The 27,930-nt window shown below is 38.9% G+C and overlaps 1 protein-coding gene across 1 annotated transcript; it reads right to left on the bottom strand.

Annotated features, from left to right (window-relative positions):
* Positions 1 to 112: 112 nt before the first annotated feature.
* Positions 113 to 26,572, bottom strand: LOC134668527 (uncharacterized). The gene is made up of 9 exons (XM_063525972.1): positions 26,380 to 26,572; positions 12,731 to 12,761; positions 9,523 to 9,758; positions 5,853 to 5,989; positions 5,494 to 5,635; positions 2,863 to 3,008; positions 1,519 to 1,727; positions 1,165 to 1,400; positions 113 to 488 (listed from the first exon to the last, which is right to left on the bottom strand). Exons 1-9 carry the CDS (start codon positions 26,416 to 26,418, stop codon positions 336 to 338), a joined length of 1,329 nt encoding a protein of 442 aa, XP_063382042.1. The 5' UTR covers positions 26,419 to 26,572; the 3' UTR covers positions 113 to 335.
* Positions 26,573 to 27,930: the final 1,358 nt, after the last annotated feature.

The raw sequence follows: 27,930 nt of genomic DNA, 5'->3' as shown, positions 1-27,930 counted from the left end.
TTGAAAGCTGTATGAAAATAAAACTAATTAGTTTTAGTTAATTTTATTTTAAAGCTTATAATAATCACATTATTAATTAGCTTAATAAATCTAATACATCATTATATATATTCTATTTTATAAGCAACAGTCATGACTGAAAAATTTTATAGTTATCTTACATAACTTGTGGTTTTTCAGTCATAAGTTCACATTTTAAATTAATAAATAATTTACCTAAGTAAATAAATACGTGCTACGAGGTAACCTAATTATAATATATTAGAACGTAAGATCTTAGACAATATGCATTCAATAATGAATGAATTAAGTTTATGTATAAAATAATACTATTTTCACTGTAAGGTGGGGCGCCCTGTGTAGCCAGAGTCTGGAAGTGAGTGGTGTGCAAGCTCCCTAAGAATTTGTTCGAAGCTTTTGCCCGACGGCCCCTGTAAACTGTTGTTTTTGAGCATTGTCGAGTTCAAGCGTGTGGCCAGGTAACACATCTGAAAAAGCAATAAACAATTCGATTATACATAATTAGAATGATAATATACTTTTTTATGGAGTAGAATACATGTATTATATTTATATAGGTACCTATATGTGGCAGTTGGCCACCAGTTGGTTAAGTACCTACCGTTGTGAAATGATCTTACCAGCAAAGCTGACATGATTAGCAAGGCGCCTAACGCTGCAGTGATTATCATGGAGGTGGCACACGTCCCCTTGAGCGGCGTCCGTTGAATTAAAACAGCTCTCGCGGCATCACGACGGTGTCTTCGAGGTTCTCCTTGAACCCAGTGAACTAAGTGGCACCGTTGTGAAATTATCTTACCAGCAAAGCTGACATGAACAGCAACGCCCCTAACGCGGCAGCGACCATCATGGAGGTGGCACACGTCCCCTCCAGCGGCGTCCGGTGGAACAGCTCTCCTGGCATGATGACGATGTATTCGAAGTTCCCTTTGAACCTCGTGAATGAGGTGGTCCGGGTATAATGTTCTTACCAGCAAAGCTGACATGAACAGCAACGCCCCTAACGCGGCAGCGGCCATCATGGAGGTGGCACACGTCCCCTCCAGCGGCGTCCGATGGAACAGCTCCCCTGGTATCACGACGGTGTATTCGAGGTCCTCTTTGAACCTCGTAAACGAGGTGGTCCCCGTATAATGATCTTACCAGCAAAGCTGACATGAACAGCAACGCCCCTAACGCGGCAGCGACCATCATGGAGGTGGCACACGTCCCCTCCAGCGGCGTCCGATGGAACAGTTCACCCGGCATCACGACGGTGTATTCGAGGTTCTCTTTGAACCTCGTGAACGGTGTGGTTCCGTTATCCGCGACCATGGCAGAGCTGGTTATATTGTGTATGTGCGACGCGTCAGGGAGCGACCTACGACGGCGACCGTGACCTGAGGAATGATTGTAACATTATAAACATCTGCAATCACATTGTAACGACATACTTACATTATGTTTTAAAAGTAAGTGTGTTATATCTTGATGTTGCTACAGCTGTATGTTAGTTACCGGATGGCTCGAATAAATCCAGACAGTAATCCGGCTGGCAATCCGCAGCGTCCATACAGGCCTTGATCTGAGAGTGTATCCACAAGGTGGAGCGCTCCTTCATGGAGGCCAGGAGAAACGCCTCAAAGTCGAGGAACACCTCATTGTGGCGCTCGCGGTATCTCGCCGGTTGGTGCGGGATGATAGACGCAAAGTCGCGGTTTCGGCAACTGAAAATTACAATCGTGCGTGTTAATTTCGGTTGCTTTTATAGGAATATTTTTTAGCGATAGCAGGTCTAACACACTGATAAAAGTAAATGTAAGTATGCCTTTGTCATCTAGATAGGTATAGGTACTCTAGATTGACAAAGTCATAAACTGTAAAAAACAGTTTTGAATTATGCCCTCGATCTTTCTGGTCGTTCCATACCCCTTTACGCATATCATATGTTTTACAATTATGCGTGGATACATTTACGCACACCATATAAAGATCCAGTCCCGCGTGAAAACGAATGTAAATTTGATTTCACCGATATGCGAAATGTATATAACTGTGTAAATGTGACCGCTCTGCATTAAAACGAAAGGTGTCCGCATTTTTGGGATCACATGCAGTTAGGTAAAGTGCATGTAGTATTAAACCGGTCAGAGGAATAAAGTGTGAAAGCAAGTGCATCCAAAACTTGTTCTTAAGGTGTTCTGCAAGGTTTGCTGGCGTGATAACATTTGTCATGATATTAAGTATTCCGATGCAGTTTTCTTTATGTGAGTACAATTTGTTTGTTAAATGATATTCATCAACAGGTTTTAAAATGGAACGCGGCTGTCTTCTACCAGTTCTGTCTACTTCTTTACGGTGTATATTCTATACTGGGTTATAACCGCGAAAAACGAATTTCGCAAATTGCGGTCATCTTTCTCTGTACGCCTTCTTTGGAGTAAAAGAGAAAGATCCCCGTAATTTGCGAATTTCGGTTTTCGCGGTAGCCACTCTGGTGCCCGTTGATTACGATTGATAAATTAAGGCGTGGCCAGAGTCCAGACAGAGGTGATCAAACTGATTTGATCAGAAATGAAATTGGTGGCAATTTCCAATTTAATCACCAATTTTAGATTTATGATATATTAGAGCCCCCTAAATTGAAAAAATGCCCCAAAACGAAAATACTAGCGTCACAAATTGGTATTCTTGCATCTGCACTCCATTTTATCGGTAATATTAACATCGGTCAATATCGGCGCTTTAATTCTGCGCGCCAAATTGGTGTTTGCGTCCGCACGTCCTGATTCGATCGGGCAATTTAATCAGATTGGCGAAAAATTGACTAGTCTGGATACGCCTTTAGGTTACGAAAGTTACCCCTCTTTGACGAGCAGCACGGCGCCGGGCGCGTGCGGCCGGTCCGGGTCCGGCGACACGGCCACTTCTAGCAGTTTGATGTGTCGCCATGCAGACTCCGGGTTTATGCGCGCGCGCAGCTGCAGCTTCGTGCCGATGGGTACCGCCTGAAACATTACATTTTCTTTTTATTATTTATGTCATGTTTTTTGGATAAGGTTACGGGATCATGTACATATGAAAACACAAATGTAGGTATTCAATGGCAGAGATCAGGGAAAGATTATGTCCAATTCAAAACGTTGTAAAGCTTGTTGCATTTATTTGGCCTGTGTCAGTTCCTTGCTTCTAAGTATAAGTTTTAATATATGTGCTAGATACATTTTATTCCTTTGCTTTTTCACAAAGTGCAAGTTATACATACGTACCTACCGTATTTATCTTTATCATTAGATACTATACTCAGCTAGATTAGCTAGAACGAACGCGTCTATATTTAATGTCCTACATAAAGCTTTCATCTCTTACTACTACATGACTGTATGTATATAATTGCAAGTTATGATCGATATAAATGCGACCATGCTACCGGTCCAGCAATACAGAAAGTGGACTAGGTCGTGTTTGCGTATTGTTCGATACGTCTCGGACACCCGTCGCGGATCAAGAAACCTGCCTGATTCGAACTTAAGATACGTCGATTAATAGATCTAGAAACGATATGGATTAGATAGATCTATTAATCGACGTATCTTAAATTTCGAATCGGGCCGTGATGCGCATTATCTATACCTAACACCTCGTGTAGTTCCGGTTTATTTTTGTCTCTTAAATAAATCATAGGATTTAGGACCGAACTGACGTGTTTCCTTGGTCTCATCAGCTCAGATCCATATCCTGGCCTGAAGGCATATTTTTTCAGAGACAAATCACAATAATAGAGGTATCTTATGAGCATACCTTTTTTGTTCTGAAATAAAACCTTTTGTATAAATTAAAGATAAGTACGGGGTACATACAATATACTCGTACCTATACATCACACGGGGAAAGTTGTAAGTTACATTTAACTACATATTTTTCTCATTATTTCTAAAACCAAAATATAGGTAGCGGATAATGCTATGAAAAGTTGGTAAATTTAGTGTTTGAGTATTAGGTTATCGGAAAGTACGATTTCTTCCTTTATTTTTATTTTATTAATGTATTTTCTTCTAGTGTGCATAATAAAATAAGTGATAAAAGAACGTACAGCAGTTACCTGATCGACGGGCAGGTCGACGGAGTGGTTGGTGTGCCGCGACACCGGCGGCGCCTCCTTGTACAGCGCCACTTCGTACTCCAGCCGGCCCGGCGTCTCCTCCACCACGCCGGACACTCGCGCGCCGTGTGGGCTGGGGCATGAGAGATGATATAAAAGAACGTACAGCAGTTACCTGATCGACGGGCAGGTCGACGGAGTGGTTGGTGTGCCGCGACACCGGCGGCGCCTCCTTGTACAGCGCCACTTCGTACTCCAGCCGGCCTGGTGTCTCCTCCACCACGCCGGACACTCGCGCGCCGTGTGGGCTGGGGCATGAGAGATGATATAAAAGAACGTACAGCAGTTACCTGATCGACGGGCAGGTCGACGGAGTGGTTGGTGTGCCGCGACACCGGCGGCGCCTCCTTGTACAGCGCCACTTCGTACTCCAGCCGGCCTGGTGTCTCCTCCACCACGCCGGACACTCGCGCGTCGTGTGGGCTGGGGCATGAAATATGATATAAATGAACGTACAGCAGTTACCTGATCGACGGGCAGGTCGACGGAGTGGTTGGTGTGCCGCGACACCGGCGGCGCCTCCTTGTACAGCGCCACTTCGTACTCCAGCCGGCCTGGTGTCTCCTCCACCACGCCGGACACTCGCGCGCCGTGTGGGCTGGGGCATGAGAGATGATATAAAAGAACGTACAGCAGTTACCTGATCGACGGGCAGGTCGACGGAGTGGTTGGTGTGCCGCGACACCGGCGGCGCCTCCTTGTACAGCGCCACTTCGTACTCCAGCCGGCCCGGCGTCTCCTCCACCACGCCGGACACTCGCGCGCCGTGTGGGCTGGGGCATGAGAGATGATATAAAAGAACGTACAGCAGTTACCTGATCGACGGGCAGGTCGACGGAGTGGTTGGTGTGCCGCGACACCGGCGGCGCCTCCTTGTACAGCGCCACTTCGTACTCCAGCCGGCCTGGTGTCTCCTCCACCACGCCGGACACTCGCGCGCCGTGTGGGCTGGGGCATGAGAGATGATATAAAAGAACGTACAGCAGTTACCTGATCGACGGGCAGGTCGACGGAGTGGTTGGTGTGCCGCGACACCGGCGGCGCCTCCTTGTACAGCGCCACTTCGTACTCCAGCCGGCCCGGCGTCTCCTCCACCACGCCGGACACTCGCGCGCCGTGTGGGCTGGGGCATGAGAGATGATATAAAAGAACGTACAGCAGTTACCTGATCGACGGGCAGGTCGACGGAGTGGTTGGTGTGCCGCGACACCGGCGGCGCCTCCTTGTACAGCGCCACTTCGTACTCCAGCCGGCCTGGTGTCTCCTCCACCACGCCGGACACTCGCGCGCCGTGTGGGCTGGGGCATGAGAGATGATATAAATGAACGTACAGCAGTTACCTGATCGACGGGCAGGTCGACGGAGTGGTTGGTGTGCCGCGACACCGGCGGCGCCTCCTTGTACAGCGCCACTTCGTACTCCAGCCGGCCCGGCGTCTCCTCCACCACGCCGGACACTCGCGCGCCGTGTGGGCTGGGGCATGAGAGATGATATAAAAGTGGATTGCACAAAATGTGTACATAGTTAAGTACCTGTAATTAGTCTAAAGCTATTTCTATTTAAGTTAGATGCATGAAAGTGAGTTGGCGTATGCTATAGACCTAAGTCTAGGTTGACGTTGTTCAGTCTGTCAAATACGAATGGTGCAACTGGCACTATGTCATCTATTTATTTTTTTGTAGGTACTCACAAGCTCCCAGCGAAGCCGGCGGCCTTGTTCTCGATGATTGTGGGCTCGGGCGGCTTGCACATGATGATCAGCTCCTGGTCCGACTGCATCACCACGCCCGGGAACTGCGGGAACCACACGCGCACGTGCACGAAGCCCTACAAATAAAAGGTAGGACGTTTAAAGTCTTCACCCATCCCATACGGACCACGTGCCCGAGCCATCGGAGTCTTGAGGCTTTCGTTTCTCCTACTATATTGGGCTCGGCCACTAGATCTTCGATTTCCTTAGTGTCAGAGGCCAAGATCCATTTCGGGTCGCTGCGCCACGTCAGTAAGTAAGTAAGTAAGTACGTTTAAAGTCTTGATACAGTAATATTACTTAGATGTACTAACCTACCTAGATGTACTACCATCATCAGTGTTTACATTTCACTGCTGGCCATTGGCTATGGACCTTTTCACAGGGACAGAAGAGAAGATACATGGACATTTAAGGTTCCGTCACTCAGGCGCGTTTTCTGGGCGGCGCGTGAGCGTTTTATAGATATGTAAAAGCGGCGCGCCCTGCTCACGTGCCGCCCGCAAAACGAGCCTGTGTGACGAAGCCTTTAAGTCGACGATTGTAGTGTCAGTGGGTATGGGTGATATTCTGATATTTCATATGGGGTTAGGTAGAGCAAGAGGACAATAAGAGTGTTTCTCTTTTATTTAACTATTTTATTACTAGCTTTTTACAAGCTTTTTATTAACTTGTAATGTATCTATGTGTGTATATAATTGGTAATACATACTATTATACATATTTGTACGGCTCAAATCTTGCAAGTAATATTTGATCGCCTTTTCGACTTTCAATGAAGCTGAAAATTTGCATATTTATTTACTCGGGTGACAATGCAATATTAATAGTACCCAAAACTTTTTTTAAAATAATATTTACATCTATTCCGGTTAATAAAGTGTTCTGTTATCTTGGCGAAATATACCTACCTACTATGATCCCATTATCTCTCCACACCTTATATATGTATGTAAGTAGGTACCTTATATAAGTAGGTACTTAATATACGTATTTATTCTTTTTTTTTTTTTTTTTTTTTTATTATGAATGGGCTTACTCATAAGCCCATTCAAATTCAAATATAAGTTAAAGATATTTAAAAAATTAAACAAGTAGGTATAGTTCAAGTATTAATTTCGGTAAAGGCATCCGAGATGTACTTACTCGTACTTTGTTCCTATAAATTTTATTAACTGCTGAAAAATTTTGTCTGTCCTCATAGTAATTTAATGTTACCTACACTTTACGGTCTAATAATTCAACTGATGCGTAATAATTATCGGTTCAAAGAAAATCACATGTTTTTTTCTCGGAAATTTATTGACCTATTTTTACACATATTAAATCGATCCCACCGTGGCGTCTCGACATAAAGACGTTAGTAGTTATACGGCTAAGATACGGTAAGATACTTAACAATGTCTCTACTTACATATAAATATGGGAAATTACGAACAATGAGGGATAAACCATTTCGCGCGCGAGTTTAGCGCCTTGTGATAGACGAGCTTCTAATAGCTAGTTATTTAAAGTTATTCGGTATGATCCATCTAAATATGTAAGTATATCAATTTCATCGGTATATCGAATTCCTTTCCGGCGCGGCCTAGTGTAAGTAGTTGTTATTTCCTACCAATAAATCATTTGGTAGAGAAAATATTTTAGTTACCTGAGGCGCGACTTCCTATTTAAGATGGCTATACATATTGGTTACGCGGGCTGTGTAAGATTGTGATGTTGGTATGCCTTCATTTTCCAGCGAGAGTGGAAAAGCAGCCTACATAAGGAAAATAAAGCTACTAGTACTTACACTTTTTTCAAAAGTACGCAAAAGTAAAGTTAAGGAGTAATAACAATTTAACATCTCAACGGGCCTCATATCTGTTCTGGTATTAATGGTATCCAATTTTACCACCTTGTTTCGATTCGTTAGCCGCGTTGGACTCGTCATAACTGTATACCACGTTAAAAGAAAAAGTGGCACGCAACACAAATGCTTTCAAATAAATCACATTGATATCAATTTTTTTCATATAAAAGAATTAACGTAAGTAGACAATGCATGTGGAAAATAGGTAGACTCTAGCTAGCTAGCGGCTTGTGCGGTAGTTTCAGACACATTATTGTCCATAGGTAGTTTTCGTTATCAATTATCATATTATGAATAGCTGATGGTCTACCTGTTTTCATTTATTGCTTAAAACATGTGTAAAATTGCCTAATCAATTTAAGTAGATGAGTAAAATGACATAACTAAAACATTTTCATTCCGGTAATAATCCCCTTGGGGTAGCACCACGAGGGCTGCACGTTTGTATGTATTTGTCCTACGTAACCCATATAATTATTATATTGGTGGTACAGTCCACAATTCCACATATTTTGGGAACAGCTAATACGACTAGGCAATATACTGATGATATACTTATAATGTAGGAGAAAATCGTCCCATTCATAGATTTATTAGCAATATTTTATGGGTTTAATACATACCCATTTGGTGCCTACAAAACATCACATTTACCATCTTAACTATTAGGTACGCAAAGGCACTATTTAGTGGGTAACCATCCATTCCACCACAAATTGCTTACTAGAGCTTTAATGTCCTTTTACTTATAAGTAGGTAAGTACTTACTTTTATTGTGTAGGTTAGATAATAATCACATCGTCGTCTATTTTAAATTGCTCAATATATTGCCAATGGGTTCAAAGAAAGGTTAACAGTTCTAAGAGACATGTTCTCGGTTAAAACTAAACTACATTTCCATATAATCGGTGCATCGACACAGCCACTTCGTTTTCTCCTCACCTCAATAGCGTTAGTCTAGGCCTAGTTAATCGTATAGTGTAGGTACCTACTTAAGCTGTACTGTACCTATAGTTTAGTTAGGCACTGGAGAGTACTGGTGCCACTCACATCCATACTGTTAGTAACGGGAAATGTTATTATCTGCGGTGACACATAAATATAACGAGTTATGGCAATGTTGACGAAATTGTCGAGGTGCGGTGATTTTCACGCATGTGTTTGCTAACATTTCTAATATCCATTTTATTACTAGCTGTAGGTTCATTCTTATTCATACTTAGGTAATCTATATTATTAAGTACGAATGAGAAAGTATATTATCAAGCTGAAGGGATTCAGGTAGGCAGAAATATGGTAGCCAGAGCTAAATAGCGTAGGTATGTAGTTAGGGGGATTGATCAGTATAATTTGACTTTAGGAACAAGTGGCTCGCCTGACACAAAAATGCAAGTGCTTAATATCAGAACAAAATATCTCGTAAGTACCTACCTATGATCATCATTGTTTTCTTTCATGAAGAGGGTCTTAATAATAATATTTTATATATGTTCTTCAAAAATACTTTTGCTCTACTTTTGGCTAGGCCTCCTGTTCGATATATATAATGGCCGTTCTTGTCTACGTGACAGCGTGATAAAACGGTGTCCGTCACTTTCTATCCCACTGTGTTAAAAAGTGACAGTTATTTTATCACGTGGATAAAGATGATTGAAGCCATCCATAATACGCCGGCTGGTGTTCGTTTTTTATCTTAATTGCATTGTAACGATCATCTGAATACATTTTTTGAAGCTGACGGCATATCTATGAACTTACATTCCGCTTCAGTACTCCGCATCTCGTAAAGTCCGTTATCCGGAGCCTGTACAGCAGCCCCGTGGGGTCCTCCGGCTCCGGCCGGATTTGGCAGACGGGGTCGGAGACGGGGTCCGTCGCGCGGTCATCGGCGAACAGCGGGGCTCCACGGAAGCCCTCGGGCTTCCTTAGCAGGGCCGTCACTGAGTCCCGCAGGCCCGTGCCGCCGCTCGAGAATGTGCATTGGATGTCCGTTACTGTAATCAATTAGTGGGATCTAAATGCCGTTCAATGGGACTTAGCTTACTTATGAACTAGATCGCAGATTAAACAGATGCATAGATATACCTATTTGTGTTTATTCAGTGGTAACCGAATGAAGTAATTTAATTTGTAGATATTTGATTACTATACAATTTGATTATTTGTGATTCACGCATACTTTAAGAAATTGTGATAAGCTAAGAATATTCGGCACTTCGGCCGAGAGAGAGGCCGAATATTCGGTATTCCGCCAAAACCACTATCTGGGGCATCTCTACTCTCTACTTAATAACAGGAAGTACAGTCGCCATCAGATATATCGGAGCGGCCAAGGTGTTCACAATATCTGAACGCGCACTCTAACGCCCTGACAATAGAGGCGTGTTCAGATATTTGTGAACACCTTGGCTGCTCCGATATATCTGATGGCGACTGTACCACGAGGAAAATTAGTTTTCCACTAATTTCAGAACGACGCCGTGTTTTGAATTTGTGACAGTTTGGCAATTTCAGTGTTTGTGGTGGAGGTTAATTTTTAAACGATAATAATAATAATAAAAAATAAAATGCTTTATTGCACACTACAAAAGAAATGGTACAAAAGTATGAACAGGTACAAATATGTAGGTAACAACAGGCGGACTTATCGCTAAACAGCGATCTCTTCCAGACAACCTTCAGATAGTGAGAAGGCGAAACAAGTTAACGGGTGGTGCGAAAATAAAACAAATAATAAAAATAAAATAAAATACATATACTACAAATATAAGAAATAAAAATATACTACATTTATTACTATATAAACATTATATAAATAACAAATAAATATATAGATGACAAAGGAGGCTATAAAACAATAAGGAGTTAAAAAAAAATGAAAAATTTATGAAAGAGACAAATAATGATTTTTTAAGAGGCTTTTAAAAATAGAGAGTGATTTAGCACGTTTGATATCAATAGGCAGAGCATTCCACAGCCGGACAGCGCGAAAACTGAAAGAGTTAATGTAAAATTTTGAAGAAGAAGGAGGGGGAACCAGTAGCAGATTTTGCGAGCAACGAATGGAGGAAAGAAATTTAAACTGAGTTTTGAGATAAAAAGGAGTATTGGGATGAAACAGCGTTACATACAGGAGGGAAAGAATATGTATGTTGCGACGGAAACGGATAGGCAACCACTTAAGCTGCGAACGAAAGCTTGATATATGATCGAATTTGCGCAACCCGAAAATAAACCTAATGCAAATGCGATGTTTTGTAAATTACATTCTTTACTCGCGTATTGTGTCTTTTGTGGGTGGTGGGTAATTGGGTATTAGGTATGTATATGTAGAGTGACGCAGATCTACCGCTTATGATCATTATGATAGTAAATGAATTATGATGTATTCAATTTACGTATACTAGGCCGGAGTTATCTCTTGAATGTCTTTTGAATTGAATAATCGATAAATCATCACGACACACTTCAAAGGAAATAAGCAAGGATCTCCGTAAGAATGTTCGACCTATTTCAATGGAGCACGATACGATATTCTTTTAGCATTGACATTATGTTTTATTGGCAATAAATATGACTGTATCTGATTAGGCTAGACCTATTTCAAAGAGATATAAGATATGTTCAAATCTCAAATAACGAGTTAGCCTAGAAGATAATCGTGCTTAGGCCATGCCCGCATACCAATGCAACGAATGTGTTATTCTGGCCAGTATAAATTTGACTGCGCAATAAGGTAAACGCTACTAGTGCTCGACAGGCTAATGCTCAAAAGATGACACCTTGCTGTCACATCTATTGACCGGGTCGAGCACCAGTACGTTTAGTGTCCGAAAGTTGTTATTGATATAATATACATACATACATAGTGTAGGTACCTACATAGGCTGTATAGTTAGGCACTACTACTATTACTAATGATGGATAATTTTTTGCTATTGATATACTTACCTACCTACTATTGATATAGAGAAATTTATACTATTGATAAAGACATTTTTCTCTAGGTTTGGACGGGCCGTAATGAAAAGAGATTTTCCAATCACGAAAATATCAACTTGATTAGATATTACTATAAGTTCGAATAGGCTAGGTTCTTTGAAGTTAAATGCTAGGAAGCTATGGGAATGTCATGGCAGGCCGTTAAGTTTGCTCGTGTTACCTACCTACGTTGTCAGGCAAAAGTGGATCGCTACCTTTGTCTAAGCTTGAACGCCGGTGAGAGCGTTAATGTTGTAAGCGCTTATTAGATATATGAGTTATGACTTCTAATAGGCGTTAATCAATAGCTAGTCAAGTGTATTGAGGGCGGCGGGGATTGTTAGATCTTTTGGGTTGATGTACCATTGCCATTGTCCACTTGCCATTCAATTTGTCCAATTTTGACAAGTTTTATTTCCAAATTAGAAAACGAGAGATAAATACATATACAAATGTATGTTACATATTTAGGACTAGTCGAATTAAACAGATGCTGTTCCCCACTGGGTTATTGTGCTCCAACAGTTTTAACTAACCTCATTTAAGTGGTACAAAGTACATGATAGTAGTAATGATATGGTCTTCTTTAAATCGGCATATACATATACCAACATACCTACCAGAATATAATAATTTTAAATTATATTTAAAATTCAAATTTTGTAGCAAACCTATGCACATTTTACGATACATTAGCATCATCATTCTCATATTTTTTGGCATTTTTATGAAATCATTCGATGTATTCATGTATTATTTGTACAAATTAGTCTCAGGACCCTCAGGACCGTTGTACAACTTCTATTTTAAAACAGGAGCTTTTTATAATGCATCATTGATTTATAATTGTTTTAGCTACCTAATTGTACTTCAAAAATAATACAGACAATGAAACAACTACAGACATTTAATTTGCGAGTAGATTTCTCGTATTTGTTACCTATTATTAAGTTAGTTACGTTAAGTAGATATAACAAAGACTCACCATCGTAGTCCTGTGTGAGTACAGCGGGAATCTGCAACAATAAGCATTCCAATTAGCCGAAGGGAAGAGCGAACAATTAAGAGTCTGTTATCTGAGGAATCGCTAGATGCGGCTGTGGCCCACAAATACAATGTATAAGAATTGATAATGTTAGGAAGGCCGGACTACGATAATGTTGTAAGTTTGACTATGTATACCGGTATTTACCAGGGTCATGGGTACAAAAATTTTAGATAGTCACCTAGTTATTACTTTTTGGGACACTTTTCCTATAGGTACTAGGTAATATTTGATGGTTTAGACTTAGACCGAAGACAAGGTGCTAAAGGAAGTAAGGTACGTCACTTATACTATTAAGTATGACTCACTTGTTAGTCGTACATTTAATATAATGACACAAATACATATATGTGTGTAAAGCCATGGTAAAGCTTAGAAATAATAGTTTGCAAACCTTTCTGCTTAATACAAAATTAATTTATACGTGTGTGGTGGTAGTATGATCGTGGGTTTACCTAAACCTCGCTTGTGCTGTATACTTATAACAGAAAACGAAAACTTATTCTAAAAAAAGCATAAATATAACTAAAAAAACGGTCAGGATCGTTATCAATGTTATCATACATATGAGTATAAAATAAATATCTACAGACAAGATGTAAAAATCGTTCCAACTAAATATTCAGGCCGCGTAGCCAAGATGCCAATCGCTTACGCTCCGTAGCGATCGAAACGCAACTGTCACTGTCGCGCTAATATGGAAGAGTGATAGAGAGACATAATGCTTTTCGATGTCGAAGCGATAGCGATTGTAACCTTGGCTAGGCCGGCAGGTCAAATAAACCCTTCTGTTTTGGGTTTGCCGCAGTTGCAAAGATATTTTTGTTAACAAAAGGAATTAATCTAACGAATCGGTAAGTAATCGATCTACTATAGCTGATAAATTAAAAAATAAAACATAATTTGCTGTCTAATACGGCACCGCGATGACGCCTTTTATTCTTTTAATTATCTAAATAACGGAGAAAGTATTAGGCATTTTTATTTTAGATATCACTCTGGATATTGGCCTACTTATTTTTTATTGCCTATTATCTATTATGTAGGTACATCACAGTAGGCCATTAACTGTAATTTAGTTACAACAAATTCAATGAAATATGACAGACTTTCGCGTTTTGAACACATATTTACTTTATTTACTCACTTTTATAGGCGGGTCTACTTATTGCGAATTTATTTTATTAACCTTTCATTTACCGAAGTTTCGACACAGGCACAGAATAAATAATAGTACTAGGTACAGAAGACTCACTCTCTAACAAAACGCGTCTGTCACGATCAGCACACATATGGCCGCTAGGTGACGACAGCGCCACGCGCGGCTTATGGCAAACCCCAAAATTGGGGTCGAACGGATGGACTTTTAGCTACCTGTAGCAAAGCGACGAAATCGCGGAGTGAGCCACGCCTGACACAGGTTTCACTGGTTTGGTTTCGGTGGTTGCGATTAGCCGGTTAAATAAAGGTAATAAAAGAAATTAGCGATAGAGCTGTCTATAAATGTGAGTTAAAAACAATGAAGTCTGTACATTTTCAGTGTCCTTCGATTGGTAAATAGAAAGTGTACTCTTAGATTGTGAGAAAGTTCTGCAATTTGAGACGTAACGTAATTTGAATCCTCTAATCTGGTTGACCGCTGATAGACGCCTCTAAACCGCAACTTAATTAACTTATAATAGTCCAACTTCACTCTCTTATTCAAAACATTAGAATTAGATACCGTCTTATGTCATTAAACTTACATTTACGTTGGCCGCAAGTTTAGACTTTTACTTTCGTTCTAACCAAAATAGTTCATATCATTATATCTATCTAAAGGGGCCCACTGATCAACAGTCCGCCGGACGGTATCGGCCTGTCAGTTAGAACATAATTTTGACAGTTCCGAACAACTGACAGGCCGATACCGTCCGGCGGACTGTTAATCAGTGGGCCCCTGCACATAAGTCACATAACTATGTATATAACTATTATAGGAGTATCCTTTCTTAATGCAGACTAATATAAATACCGTTTAATTAATTATACAAAATTATCATAGAATTAATATTTCAATTAATATAACTAGAGATAGGGTAGAGATTTGTTAGAGATAGGTTAAATTATGCATTTCTTTTATATAAAGTTTCTTTCTTATTTTTCTTTGCTTCTGATTCGTCACCATCATCAGACTATGTTGAAAAAGACTTCCACCCATTATTAATACACCGTCATAATTCGTAATTTAACATAATTTAAAAAAACCGGGCAAGTGCGAGTCGGACTCGCGCACGATTGGTTCCGTACCATAATGCAAAAAAAAAATGCAAAAATAACGGTCACCCATCCAAGTATTGACCACGCCCGACGTTGCTTAACTTTGGTCAAAAATCACGTTTGTTGTATGGGAGCCCCATTTAAATCTTTATTTTATTCTGTTTTTAGTATTTGTTGTTATAGCGGCAACAGAAATACATCATCTGTGAAAATTTCAACTGTCTAGCTATCACGGTTCGTGAGATACAGCCTGGTGACAGACGGACGGACGGACGGACAGCGAAGTCTTAGTAATAGGGTCCCGTTTTACCCTTTGGGTACGGAACCCTAAAAAGTAGTCTTAAACGTTGTCAGGTAATAGCGATGCGGACGCGATTATCAGCTAAGTAGATTAAAATCCGTAAATATATCTCCAATACCACAATAAGTTGGTCATGTGGACAGTTTGACAGCGTATCATGAGCTTCCTTAACCTAATCTCGGTTAAAGGCCAAATCAAAAATGCGACTTGCAAACTTTCTTTTGTACTTAATTCAATCTTATCAGCCACCTATAATCTTTTTTTCGTCTTAATTTGACCGGCAATGTTTTTTGCCGTTTGATTCCGAGGCAGTTTAAATCCGTTCACGGACGTGAGGTCAGATGAATGATCTTTGAAAGTAAGTTAATCTGCCCTGTTCATGCTTCCAATCACACGCAGGCCGAAAATGACTTTGTTACGACTTGATCCATATAAGTACTTGATCATTCAACTTAACCTATTAAAGAAAATTTAAACTAAAATAGCACAAGTAGTAGTAGTAGTAGTAGTAGTAGTAATCACTTTATTGTACACAAGACAGGTTTACAAAAATAAATTACAGGAATGGAAGTACAAAGGCGAACTTATCCCTATAAGGGATCTCTTCCAGCTAACCTTAACAACACACACACACAGCACAACGTGGTATGGAGTTCCTAACCCATTAGCTTTTCTCTCCTTTCCCGTTAGGTGCTCTAAATCTCTCAGCAAAATGTTTAAACTGTGTAATATGTCTCACAAAAGTTTAATATCGATTACTCTAAGCGAAATATTTAGGTTTTCTATTATTTTCTGGACAGCTACAAAAATTAAAAGGACATGAATATTTTTCACCAAATCCACATACGGTTAGGTTAGGTTAGTAACATAAACATTTTTTACCAAATCCACATACGGTTAGGTTAGGTCAGTAATCTAACACTCGTTATAACCGTATTAACCTTACCCGTAAAAGGCTAAAAGAAAAACTTCGACTTGACCACAATGAAACAAACCCGATCCAGAGAAACGGCGCGTTTCCCGCAAATACCACAACTAGAACTAACTGCCGTATTCGAACTTCAAGATATTCACAAGAGACGACACGTACTAGATCCATTCTAGATACGTTATAGTTTAGATATCAACTAGTTCTCTTAAGCAGCGCAATTCGGGCAACCAATGTCACTTTTACGTTAGATAGAGTAAGATATCTATTAGATGTGAATTGGATCTCTAAGTCATATCAAGAGTATCTCCAGAATCGCGCAAATGTCAAATTTGACAGGTTAGATCTTAAACATATCGTTATCGTATCTTGGTGATGTCTAAAAGATATCTAATAGATAAGGTAAATGTACGCTTCACCGAATGCTTAAGCCCTAGACTTACGTTTAATTTTTTTATTCGTTCTGATATTTTCTTACGAATATGTTCAATACTAAAATAGAAACATAGATAAATTTGTCCTCATTTAAACATACCTATAAATTACTGAAATGATTGGACGTGTATTAAAAACATTTTTAAAGTCATTTCTTCCAGTTTCCTTGTTTGTACCGTTTACCGAACTAAGAAACGTGATTTGCACATTATACCGAATAGGGAGCCCGCATTACCGAACTAGGAAATAATTGTATGAAATTATGGCGTTGAGTGGTGCTCAAACTTCAGTAGTTCACTATTAAATCCCTACTATATGCTTCGTTTTTTAGCATTATAAAGATGGTAAGCGATCTTGACGTGTCTTTTTTATTGAAATAATTCTTTTGAAAAATAAGTCAGTAAGTAAGGTACGCAACAATTATAAAACATGTACGCATATGTATAAAATAATGTGGCTGTTTCATAAATTTTGGCTGGTCCATTTTCTATGGAAGGGTAAATTTTTTTTCACGAATTCGGAGTTGGTCCCATAGTAAAAGTTGCTCAGTATAATCCCAAAACCTCCCTGGGAATGGGAATGTAGTTAATTTTTAGCCACCCTGTATGGGAACCCCGGATTTCATAACAAAAGATAAAAGTTAAAAAAATCACAATCGCCCACGACGAGAGGAATCTAAAAAAAATTTTTGAACATCATGCTCCATTATTTTTATCATCCTATTCAGTTTTTTTGTCCACATTCCAAGACTATTATCAGGCGTCCAATAAGTATGTCTAAAGTTTGAAAAGCGCTGGCATTGAAATAATGGTCACAAAAAATAAACATAAATATCGACCTAGCCGTTATCGTAATAAGGATGATATTCTCATGAACGTCGTATAGAAACATGGCCAACGCAAACATGAGTTCGGTAGCAGAGACCATGGGTACCATTCACCGAACGGCCGTTCGGTGAACGAAACATGGAAAATATGTGGAACCTATTTCGCGAACGGATTTTAAAAATAGTATTTTAATCGTAATCAATGTGGTATAACTACAAATCTATCATTAAATTTAATACTTGAATCCATTACAAAACCGTACATGTATAAAGTTCTTGTTAATACTGACGTAAAATATCTAAAATTATTGTTTGATAATAGTCTTGCCAAAAACCTTATTTTGATGCCAAAAAGTCGTAAAACATGAACATTTCAAACGCAGTTTTATAATAATCTATATAACCTATATATTGCTGTTCGGCAATTGCTCATAAAATTACAAATACATTAAGTTATTTGTGAAATTAGGTAGTTAATCTAAATAGTTCGTAATCAACCATTAAAAAAATAATTTCAAAAACATACGCTTTCCCTGATTCCGGACGCTGTTCGATAATACCTTCCAATCAAATTGTCGGTGTACTCATCACCGAACTCACATTAAGCTTAATTTCTGATAATATGACTGCACTAAATTAATTAAATTTACTAAAATACACAAACTAATTAGGTAATCACACTGTAAAACCATACTTTGAAACACAGAAATAAATTTAAAAGGTTTTATGGCCTTAAGAAATATACGCAACTTCTTACCGATTTCTTTAAGGTTGCCCATACAAAGTGGCAATCGGCAGCAACGATCCGTTTCGATCAGTTGCCACGTCCCAACTGCGGGACAAATTGGCCGACTCTGAGGCATAGTTGAAGGTATAGGTATTTAACTCGTGGAAAAAAAATACGCAAGTAAATATAAGCTGTAAATAATCGACTTATAGCCTAAAATAGAAGAAATTCGGTGATACGGACGGATATTGAGCGTTCGGTGAAGCGTACTTTTACCTTATCTATTTTAAAATCCGAATCGGGCCCTAAGTATTTTACCATCACCTTATTCGTAAATTTTTATGGTGATTTAGTTAAATTATGTTTTATCCCTTTCTTACAAATAGGTACATAAGTCAAAGTTACAGATAAGGACAAACGATTATTAGCTAATTGAGGTTTATGTATACATATTAAATTTGTCTGACGTTCTGTATATGGTATTGTATCTATAGTTACTAATAACTCTTTCCTATAATACTATATCATATCATTGAATACCCATGTTTAATAATAAAATATAGATTAAATGTAACAACTAAATTATTTTTAATAATGTAAAGTATTCTCGTATTGCTTATAAACTTAAAGGAAGCAGAAATTACAATAAAGACATTATGGCCTATTCTTAAAGCATTACCAAAACCTCATCTACTACAAATAACGTTAATCTATTTCAAATTGCCTATCGAGGTTCTAAAATAGAGTCATTACACTAATGTGACGTCACACGGGTAAAGGTAGGTTATGGCGGTTGGCGCTTACGCTATTATTAACGCCGCTCCAATACTATTGCGGCGCTATGCGACGTAAGCGCCAGCCGCCATAAGGTAACTTTTCCGAGGAACGTCACATATAATTCTCCCACCGTGACTATTTCCGAGCAAAGATTTATATAGTAAGGATGGGCCTTTTCATACCTACATATTATGCTAAGCGAACATGCTGTACACCAACGAAAATTCGCACTAACGCCATTTGTACAGTCGCCATCAGATATATCGGAGCGGCCAAGGTGTTCACAAAGTCTGAACACGCACTCTAACGCCTTGACAATAGAGGCGTGTTCAGATATTTGTGAGCACCTTGGCCGCTCCGATATATCTGATGGCGACTGTACACCAATGAACTTTCCCACTTCCTAATATTAGGGCCCGTCTTTGCGAAGTATAATAAGTCAATGTTTCCAAGAGGTCACGTCCGTGCGGAAACATCAGACAGATAATCTGTTACGAATGCTTGTATGCAAATTCGCGTTCAGTCGAGTAAACGGTTTCTGAAACGGGGTTACTCTGATTATTGTGCGTGAAGGCGCTGAATGAATTGATCGTGCGGCCAGTTCAACAACGGTTGTTTTGCTGCCTTGCTGCTTATAAGAAGTAACATATGCGGCTAGGGGCCCGTTTCTCAAAGGCTTGTAACTTGTACCACAAGCGGGTATCACTCTTTGACAACTTTTGTTAGAAAGGGACTTCCTCTTGTATTGTACCAACAGATATACATATATTATAGATACCTACATAAAACAACTGTAAAATTAAATATATATAGGTACTAATATGCAGTGGTGGCCGAGTGGATATGACGTCTGACTTTCAATCCGGAGGACCAATGAGTTTTTCGGAACTTATGTACGAAATATCATTTGATATTTAGCTTTTCGGTGAAGGAAAACATCGTGAGGAAACCTGCATACATCTGCGAAGAAATTCAAAGGTGTATGTGAAGTCCCCAATCCGCATTGGGCTAGCGTGGGGACTATAGCCCAAGCCCTCTCGCGCTTGAGAGGAGGCCTGTGCTCAGCAGTGGGACGTATATAGGCTGAAATGATGATGATGATGACTAATATAGAGTTACGAGAGAATCATTGGCTCGTTATAATAATAAATACATTACAAATTACAATAATTATATAAAGTGACTATTTTAATTTCTATTGAGTGTATTTAAAGAAAAGTAAAAGTGTATTTTGCGACTTCGCCATAACGATAAATATTGTAGTATATGTGAAATTCAGTGAGATATTAAGAAATATGCCGATTTTTTTATTATCTACGTCAGGGCCCGTTTCTGAAAAGCTTGTAACTTGTAATACAAGTGGAAGCCCCTTTCTAACACAAGCTGTCAAAAAGTGACACTCGCTTGTATTACAAGTTACAAGCTTTTGAGAAACGGGCCCCTGGTACACTATGTAAAAATGCGCGCCATTGTTAGAATCTACGAGTATATAGGGGCTATCGATAACTTCCCCCGAATTATTTGGACACAAAGCGTTAATTAAAAACTAATAAAAACGTTAATTTGGAGTAATTTAATTTGTAGTGTCACATATAAATAGCGCATTTAAAGCAGAGATTAGATGTCTCAGATCTTAATTCGCGGTCCCACGGCACGTTATCGCATTCCCAGGCCATTTGGGATAATTGTGAAGCTAATTACCGTGCGCACCGCAGAAACTGTCTCATCTTTAATATATTCTTATCTCTCTCACTCTTGGCAAGAACATGGAAGTGTTAAAGAGATAGCATTACGGTGGTTGTCACTTTAGACGTCGACAAGTAGTTGCCCACAATCTGACTACATACTATAGTGGAACCTCGCTAACTCGAAACTCGATAAGACGAAAACCTCGTTAACACGAAATAAAATGCTAAGTATTCCCTTCCCGTCAAAGCCCAAAACCTCCATAACTCGAAATATGTATTTAGATAGCCTTATTAAGACTAATTAATTAACGAATCCCTTCACGGCTATCCAGTACGAATTAAACCTCCATAGCTAGAAATCTGAAAATTCACCTCTATAACTCAAAATAAGAAATAAGCAGTTTTGACTTATTTAAAATATGAGTGGTGGTAATTGCTATAACTGTTCCAAATTTTAGGTATCTATGTCAAACGGTCTCTGAGAAAAACGTATTTAACTGATTTGCAAGACCGAAGTGATCCCATAAGTGTTCCGTAAACAAAGTTTTGTACGGAACACTAAAAATAGACGTATTCTCTATATCTCGAAATTATTTGTCAACAACCCTCTGTAACTTGAACAAAATAATAAGACCGTACTTTATACCTACGTTTGTATAATTACCTCCTTAATTTTTCGTTCATTTTACCTGTGTAACTCGAATCCTCTTTATGATGAATAAAAACCTATAAGAACATCTCTGTCGATACCCTCTGTAAGACGGAAACTTGTCAGCGCGAACTTTTTGTCATTTCCCTTCAGATTCGTGCTACCGAGGTTCCACTGTACATACCATTGTGCCTCCTTATGGAGCAGCTAAACCTCTTAACTCGTTAAGAAATCTGTTCAGTTAAAATGTAACTACAGTTCCATTTCATTCCGTAATGCATTATTCTGCAGATAGGACATTTAGATAGCGCTGAGAATGAAGTAGTTGCGTTTACAAATCGTTTTAATCGTTAAGAACTGTGAATATAACGGGTACGTTGAATATTTTTATTGATATCGCTCTAAACTTACAATAAATCTTGTAGGTATCAATCAATAAAATTGATTGGTTCTGGGGAAGGGAGTCATAGAATACAGGAAGTACTAATTTAAATTTGTGAGTTTTTATTTTAAGGATTGTAAAGCACTACCTACCCCAACAATAAATGTTTGATAACCTAAATGAACCTGACAAAACCCTAGAGTCCGTCTAAGCTAATTTTGCATTAACTTTAGTATAAAAAAGTGAGGTTTGTCATTATAAATAAACGTCATATTTTTATAGAAATTAGACATTATTGATGACATTGCCATATTTTGCCATTGCAAATTTCATGCAGAGTTAGCATAGTCCGGCTCTAATATTGTAGGTGAATAAAAAACCCTAATCTTCTTCATTTACTGTTTATCATCTTATGCGCAACGTCCTTTGAACCTTATGTCTGTCTGATTACAGAAATACGGAAGGAAACTATGTACCTTTCTAAAATTTCTTTAAAATTGATATTTCATATTCACTATTTATTAACCAAATTAAAATCTCAACTACTTTTATCGCTATTTTATTGCCCCGTAAATTATTTACCTAACAACTTAAAACAGGTCTAATTATTATGTTAAATAAAACGTTATGTGTACCTATGCGATAATAAAAATGTTAATAAGTTGTTGAAAGAATGAGTAGGTAACTAGGTGCAAGTATTTTATGAGCTTTATGGCGCGTGCTTTTAGGTGTGCGGGCGCGGCGCGTGCGCGGAGTGGCTGCGTCGATCATTTTGATCGAATGGATCAGTTAGGGTTGGCAAAATATTTATGCAACTTTTTTTTACAATAGTGATGGGTGATTAATTGATTATATCATCGACAATAGGAATTGACGCGACTATTGTGATTAAGTAAATTTAAAAGTAACTAATAATTTTTTTTTTTTTGTTTTTTATTTTTTTTTCTAAATCTAACTCCAAAAACAATGTACCTACCTAGAAAAAGAATTGAAACGTAAATTAGTAAACCCATATTAAACAAAAGTAAGTATTGAAAACAAAATGTTGTAAATATTGGAGGCAGCCCTAATCACTAGTGGAATATTAATATTATGCAGCATTCGTGCAGTAATTAGCGGCCGGTTCTCAAGCCTTTGGCAGAACTGCATTCTACTGCATGCCCTAGCGCGGGCTAGGGGCCCGATTCGGATTTTGAAATAGACATCTATTAGATATCTTTTAGACATCACCAAGATACGATAACGATATGTTTAAGATCTAACCTGTCAAATTTGACATTTGCGCGATTCTGGAGATACTCTTCAATGATTTCCACAGGATATGACTTAGAGATCCAATTCACATCTAATAGATATCTTACTCTATCTAACGTAAAAGTGACATTGGTTGCCCGAATTGCGCTGCAAAAGAGAACTGATATCTAAACTATAACGTATCTAGAATGGATCTAGTACGTGTCGTCTCTTGTGAATATCTTGAAGTTCGAATACGGCAGTAGTTCTCGTGCCGACCAGCGTAACATTATACCTTCAATTAGGTACCTACTTAATTAAAAATAGTACATTTTATTGCAACTGTTCAAAGTGTGTCGTTGTATGTACGAGTACGAGTCCCGTGATGCTTTTTATGAGCCTTAGGCGAATAAAAAACACGTAAGCGCGCAATAAGAAAGCCAATGTGTGTAATACAAACGGATCGATTCGGGAAATGAATTGGAGACTCACTAGATATGAATTAGTAAAGATATGTGACGTTCCACTGCAAAAGGTACCTAATGGCGGCCGGCGCCGCGATTCGGGAAATGAATGAGAGATTCAGTAGATATGAAATAGTGAAGATATGTGTCGTTCCACGGACAAAGGTACCTTATGGCGGCCGGCGCTTACGTCACATAGTGCCGCAATAATATTGGAGCGGCGTTAATAATAGCGTAAGCAGCAACTGCCATAAGGTAACTTTAACCTTGGGACGTCACATATCTTTACTATATCGTATCTAGTTAATATCTAATTCATTTCCCGAATAGCTCCGAATGACAATGACCAATGTGTACGAGACGAGTGCGATAATATACCCACGGAAAAAAGAAGCAGGCGTTTTGTATCTAGAATTATGATCCTAAAAGCGCTTCAATAAGTTCCACGTTACGAGGAAGTGTGTTGAAATAGTATTACGATACAAGTGCGAAAAATAGGAAATTCGCAACGAGTGGTTAAAAGAAAAACACGACCGAAGTGAGTCATTGTAATTTTATTAAATTTCCGCCATCACCACACCAAAGGGGTGTGTTTGTTTAAACTGATGTCAATTAGCTATCGTGAATTGCGCTCGCGCCAGTACATGTATGGACATGTACGAGCGAAATGCACCTTACTGAATGACATCATTAAGATATCATTCTGATCATCAGAATCTGATGTCAGTGTATATACTTTTCGAATTGGCTTGTTAGACTGCCTTCGGCTCACCTGTATAATTATACCTAATTAGGTGAGCATTTGGAATGGCAGTTCTGGTCTAGCCGAGCTTTCCTCTGATAAAATAATGATTACGCTACATTACCGTGCTTTATGCATTTTATGATGTTTTAAAAGCTACAAGCTATGCTTATCAATTTTAATGACCAATAAAGAATGACATAAGGCTAAATAATCGGAATATAGATCGTCTAACAATCTAACCAAATCTGATAAAACTGTATGGGTAACTATAAATGTCCGTATATACCTATGTGTGTAACTTAGAATGCCTAGAAAATACCTAACCTACATTATCTAAATGAAAACACATAGAAATATTTATATTATTTTGCTAACTTGTACCAAAAATGTTGGTGTGTGCTTAATGTTTTGAATGCGACAAAGCGGTCAAAAGTAGGTACTCAAATAAATAAGCAACAGCACTTTGAGTTAAAACGCTTTAAGTTGCACCGCACGTGCTTAATGATATACGTCTTAGGTAATTCACGAGACCATCACCTTCCTTCTGTACAGTTGGTTATTATTATTAATGACTATGCAACGTAAACATCATCGCCCTTTATCTATTTTAATTATCTATATTCATCAGTTCTAAGAACTTTTGACATGAGAAGACGGTGGCAAACAAGCGTGCTCCGCCTGATGTGAAGCAGCCACCATAGCCTATGGGCGCTTGCAGTGGAGTTACACGCGCGTTGCCGCCATAAAAGCTTACCTTGACTCAACTTTGGGAGCACTGCACCCTACTTGTTTTATTGATCTTCTAATTTTTTTACTAAAACATAGATTTGGCTGACTCTAGAAACCTACCTACTCAATTAAATTTTGATCGTCTAAAAACTAGTGTCAATCTACTGTAGGTAAGTACTTATTTCGGTAACATTAACAAATTGGTCATCTACACGCTTTCCCGAAAGATACCCATCAAAGCCAAACTTGTTACTTTTTGCCTGCATTTAACACAAATCCCCGAAGCGTGAAATTTAATTTATAATGGCTTCAATCACGTATCTTTTATGCTCATAGGCAGGTCACGATGGATTTTACGGTATGTATAGTTGCTCTTACTTTAATAGTCGTCATAAAACCGCAGTTTAAGGTAAGCCCTTAACGAGCGGTGGGAAATCGGGCCGAACGAATCTTCTTTGTAAATGGAGGACGCCCTAATGGCCTTTCTCGCTTCCTGCATTAACTAAAAGTATTCATTTACTGATACATTTAATGCGCACTCGTCAATTACTTTATTGCTGCCTACAACTGTTTATTTCAATCGATAAGTCTTTAATGAAAGCACCGTAAACACAAAATAAGGCATTTCTATGTTGACTGATTTTTTAAATAAATTAAGTCCGAGGCTAAATAATATATATGATCCACCAATTGATTTACTTGAAATGCCTAAATCATAAATTATTTAACCAAAACTTTATCGATATCGATCTAAATTGCTTTAGGATTTAACCAAGCAACAACCACACAATACAATAATATGTATAAAGTTAACAGATTGAAAATAGCACATAAGTATTAGCTTGGAAATGTTTTGCATTAGGTATTACCAAGGTACTTATGTGTGTCAGCAATTATTAAAAACTTACCTAATGCTATGGTTAATTCATACGTTTAGTCACGTATGGTTAATTTAGGTTTAGTCCGTTAAGTTAAAAGTGTTTGAATAATTCGCCATTAAGGATTAATGGACATGCGTATTATGCGTCATTTAAGTGGAGCAGATTAGGAATCGAACCTGTAGGTATCTCTGCTCACACTCGCATCGCAAGTGTAGTGCCTTGCCTCACAATTATTCTATAATTTCTACATGCACAAAATTTGAATCATAAACAAACTTTAGAAGTTTACTTAATATCAAACACTTGTCATCGGCGCTGAAAAGCTTATACTAGCTTGATAATTGATATATGATGATAGGTATTGATGATTGATAAAAAGTCTCATACTAACCGATCCTGAAACTAACCCCTTACCAAACTCTAAATCTACTCAACGGTTTAAGTCTGAATGTGACAGACAGACAGAAACAGTTTCCGTCGCATTTATAATATTATTTGGGATTTAATACCGTACTTGATTTTTTCTTAAAATATATATATACATAATAACAAAAACAACATGTACCAGCAAGAGCAGCACGAGAGCGCAGTCGGCGCTCGTCATGCTTGCGGTCGGCCACAGTCGAGCGCCGAGCCAACCGTTAATGCTATCTGCCCCGATTACCCTGATGCTACTGTGAAAAAACCTTCAATCGTCTGGGCACTCGACTACTCTTGTATCAAAGCCCAGTAACGGTCACTTTAATTATCAAAAACAACTTTTTGATTTTATCACTTCGGCACTGTATCTCGATCTCGAGCACTGGATAAGTTCGCGCGTGCGGTCGTCCGCGTGCTGTTACCGGTAGCTGTAGCTACGAGTAGCTGAGCTCGCGTGGTGCGCTTAGACGTCTCGAGACGGGACTGCGCCGTACGCGCTCGGCTTGCGCGCTTGATGATGGTGGAACAGTTACTTGGGGAGGGCACCACCTGTTCAGTACTTTACCCGTTCTCACGACACGATCACCGATCCGCCTCGCAATTCGGCAATCTCGTGATCCACATAGTTGATTGGCGTCGGATTAGGGGAATTGGGCTCTATCGGCGGACGCCTTTGGAACCGTGACATTCGCGTGGAGAGACCGCGGAATATTTCAGATGAGTGGCAGCTTCAAGTTGGCCGGCGAAGCTTGATCGGGTCACCGATGTTATGTTCAGGTCGCAATAATCTGTTCATCGATAACTCGCAATGAGCGATTGCATGATAAGATAAACTAAATAGTTTTATTCTACGGGCTCATTGAGTCTATCGAGTCACTCTAAAATTAGATCCACTATTATAGAAAGTCAATCAATTCTAAGATGGGTACAGATTAAATAATAAGTCGAGTTCCTATTGAAATTATATTATTGTTCTTTGTTCAGTAGTCGATTTACCTAAGTCTTAGAGACAATTTTGCAAGTCGGAGTCAACTGGCCTGCTTTTTAAACACCTGTAGGATGTGTTAAATTACTTCAAGTTTGGCAAGCTGGTGGGAATCGAATTTTGTGGCAGATATCTATAGGTACGTAGACGATTGTATATAATTTATAAGATTATTTTGTTAGCGTGCAAATCTATCTTTCAAACGTATAACAATAAGGGCAGGTAAAGTGTAGAGTCAGACGTAGAAAATACTGCAGCGATTTTGATAGCGCACGCAGTGCAAGTGTCATTTTAAACGTCAAATTTCTATGAAATTATGACGTATAAATAACACTTGCTCTGCGTGGGCTATCAAATTCGCTGCAGACTTTTCTTGGTCTATCTCTACATTCTTCGCTGGTACTATAAAGACCATGATGTCCAGAAATTTATGAGTGCATCAATCGCATTGACTTATTTGCTACCCATACAGAACTAACTAGAGCCGCATCAATAGGTATATTTTATTTCAAAATAAACTAATTGATAATAGCGGTCATTGACTGATATTTAATCTGTTCCTGTCATTCCTAACAAAGTCGGAAGTGATTAAGTCAAAGTTTCATTAATTTATTTTGATTGGTTCAAGACTAGTGGGCAATATTTTATGCAGCAGGTGGTGCAGGGCTTGGCAGCTGTGGGCGGCGGACCGCGACTGTGACCGACCTAATC

This window comes from Cydia fagiglandana, chromosome 11 (assembly GCF_963556715.1).
Source record: "Cydia fagiglandana chromosome 11, ilCydFagi1.1, whole genome shotgun sequence".
Classification (NCBI taxonomy): Eukaryota; Metazoa; Arthropoda; class Insecta; order Lepidoptera; family Tortricidae; genus Cydia; species Cydia fagiglandana.
Note: the sequence above shows the minus strand (reverse complement) of the source record. Positions and strands in the feature narration are given on the sequence as shown.

What these genes read in the sequence shown, in the direction of transcription:
- LOC134668527 (XM_063525972.1), bottom strand. Translation starts at nt 26,418, where the DNA reads ATGACGAGCGCCGACTGCGCTCTCGTGCTGCTCTTGCTG. An exon ending in ACTCACACAGGACTACGATG is followed by an intron (nt 9,759 to 12,730) that starts GTGAGTCTTTGT and finishes AATTGATTACAG; the next exon opens with TAACGGACATCCAATGCACA. An exon ending in GTGCTGCTCGTCAAAGAGGG is followed by an intron (nt 1,728 to 2,862) that starts GTAACTTTCGTA and finishes TGTAATTTTCAG; the next exon opens with TTGCCGAAACCGCGACTTTG.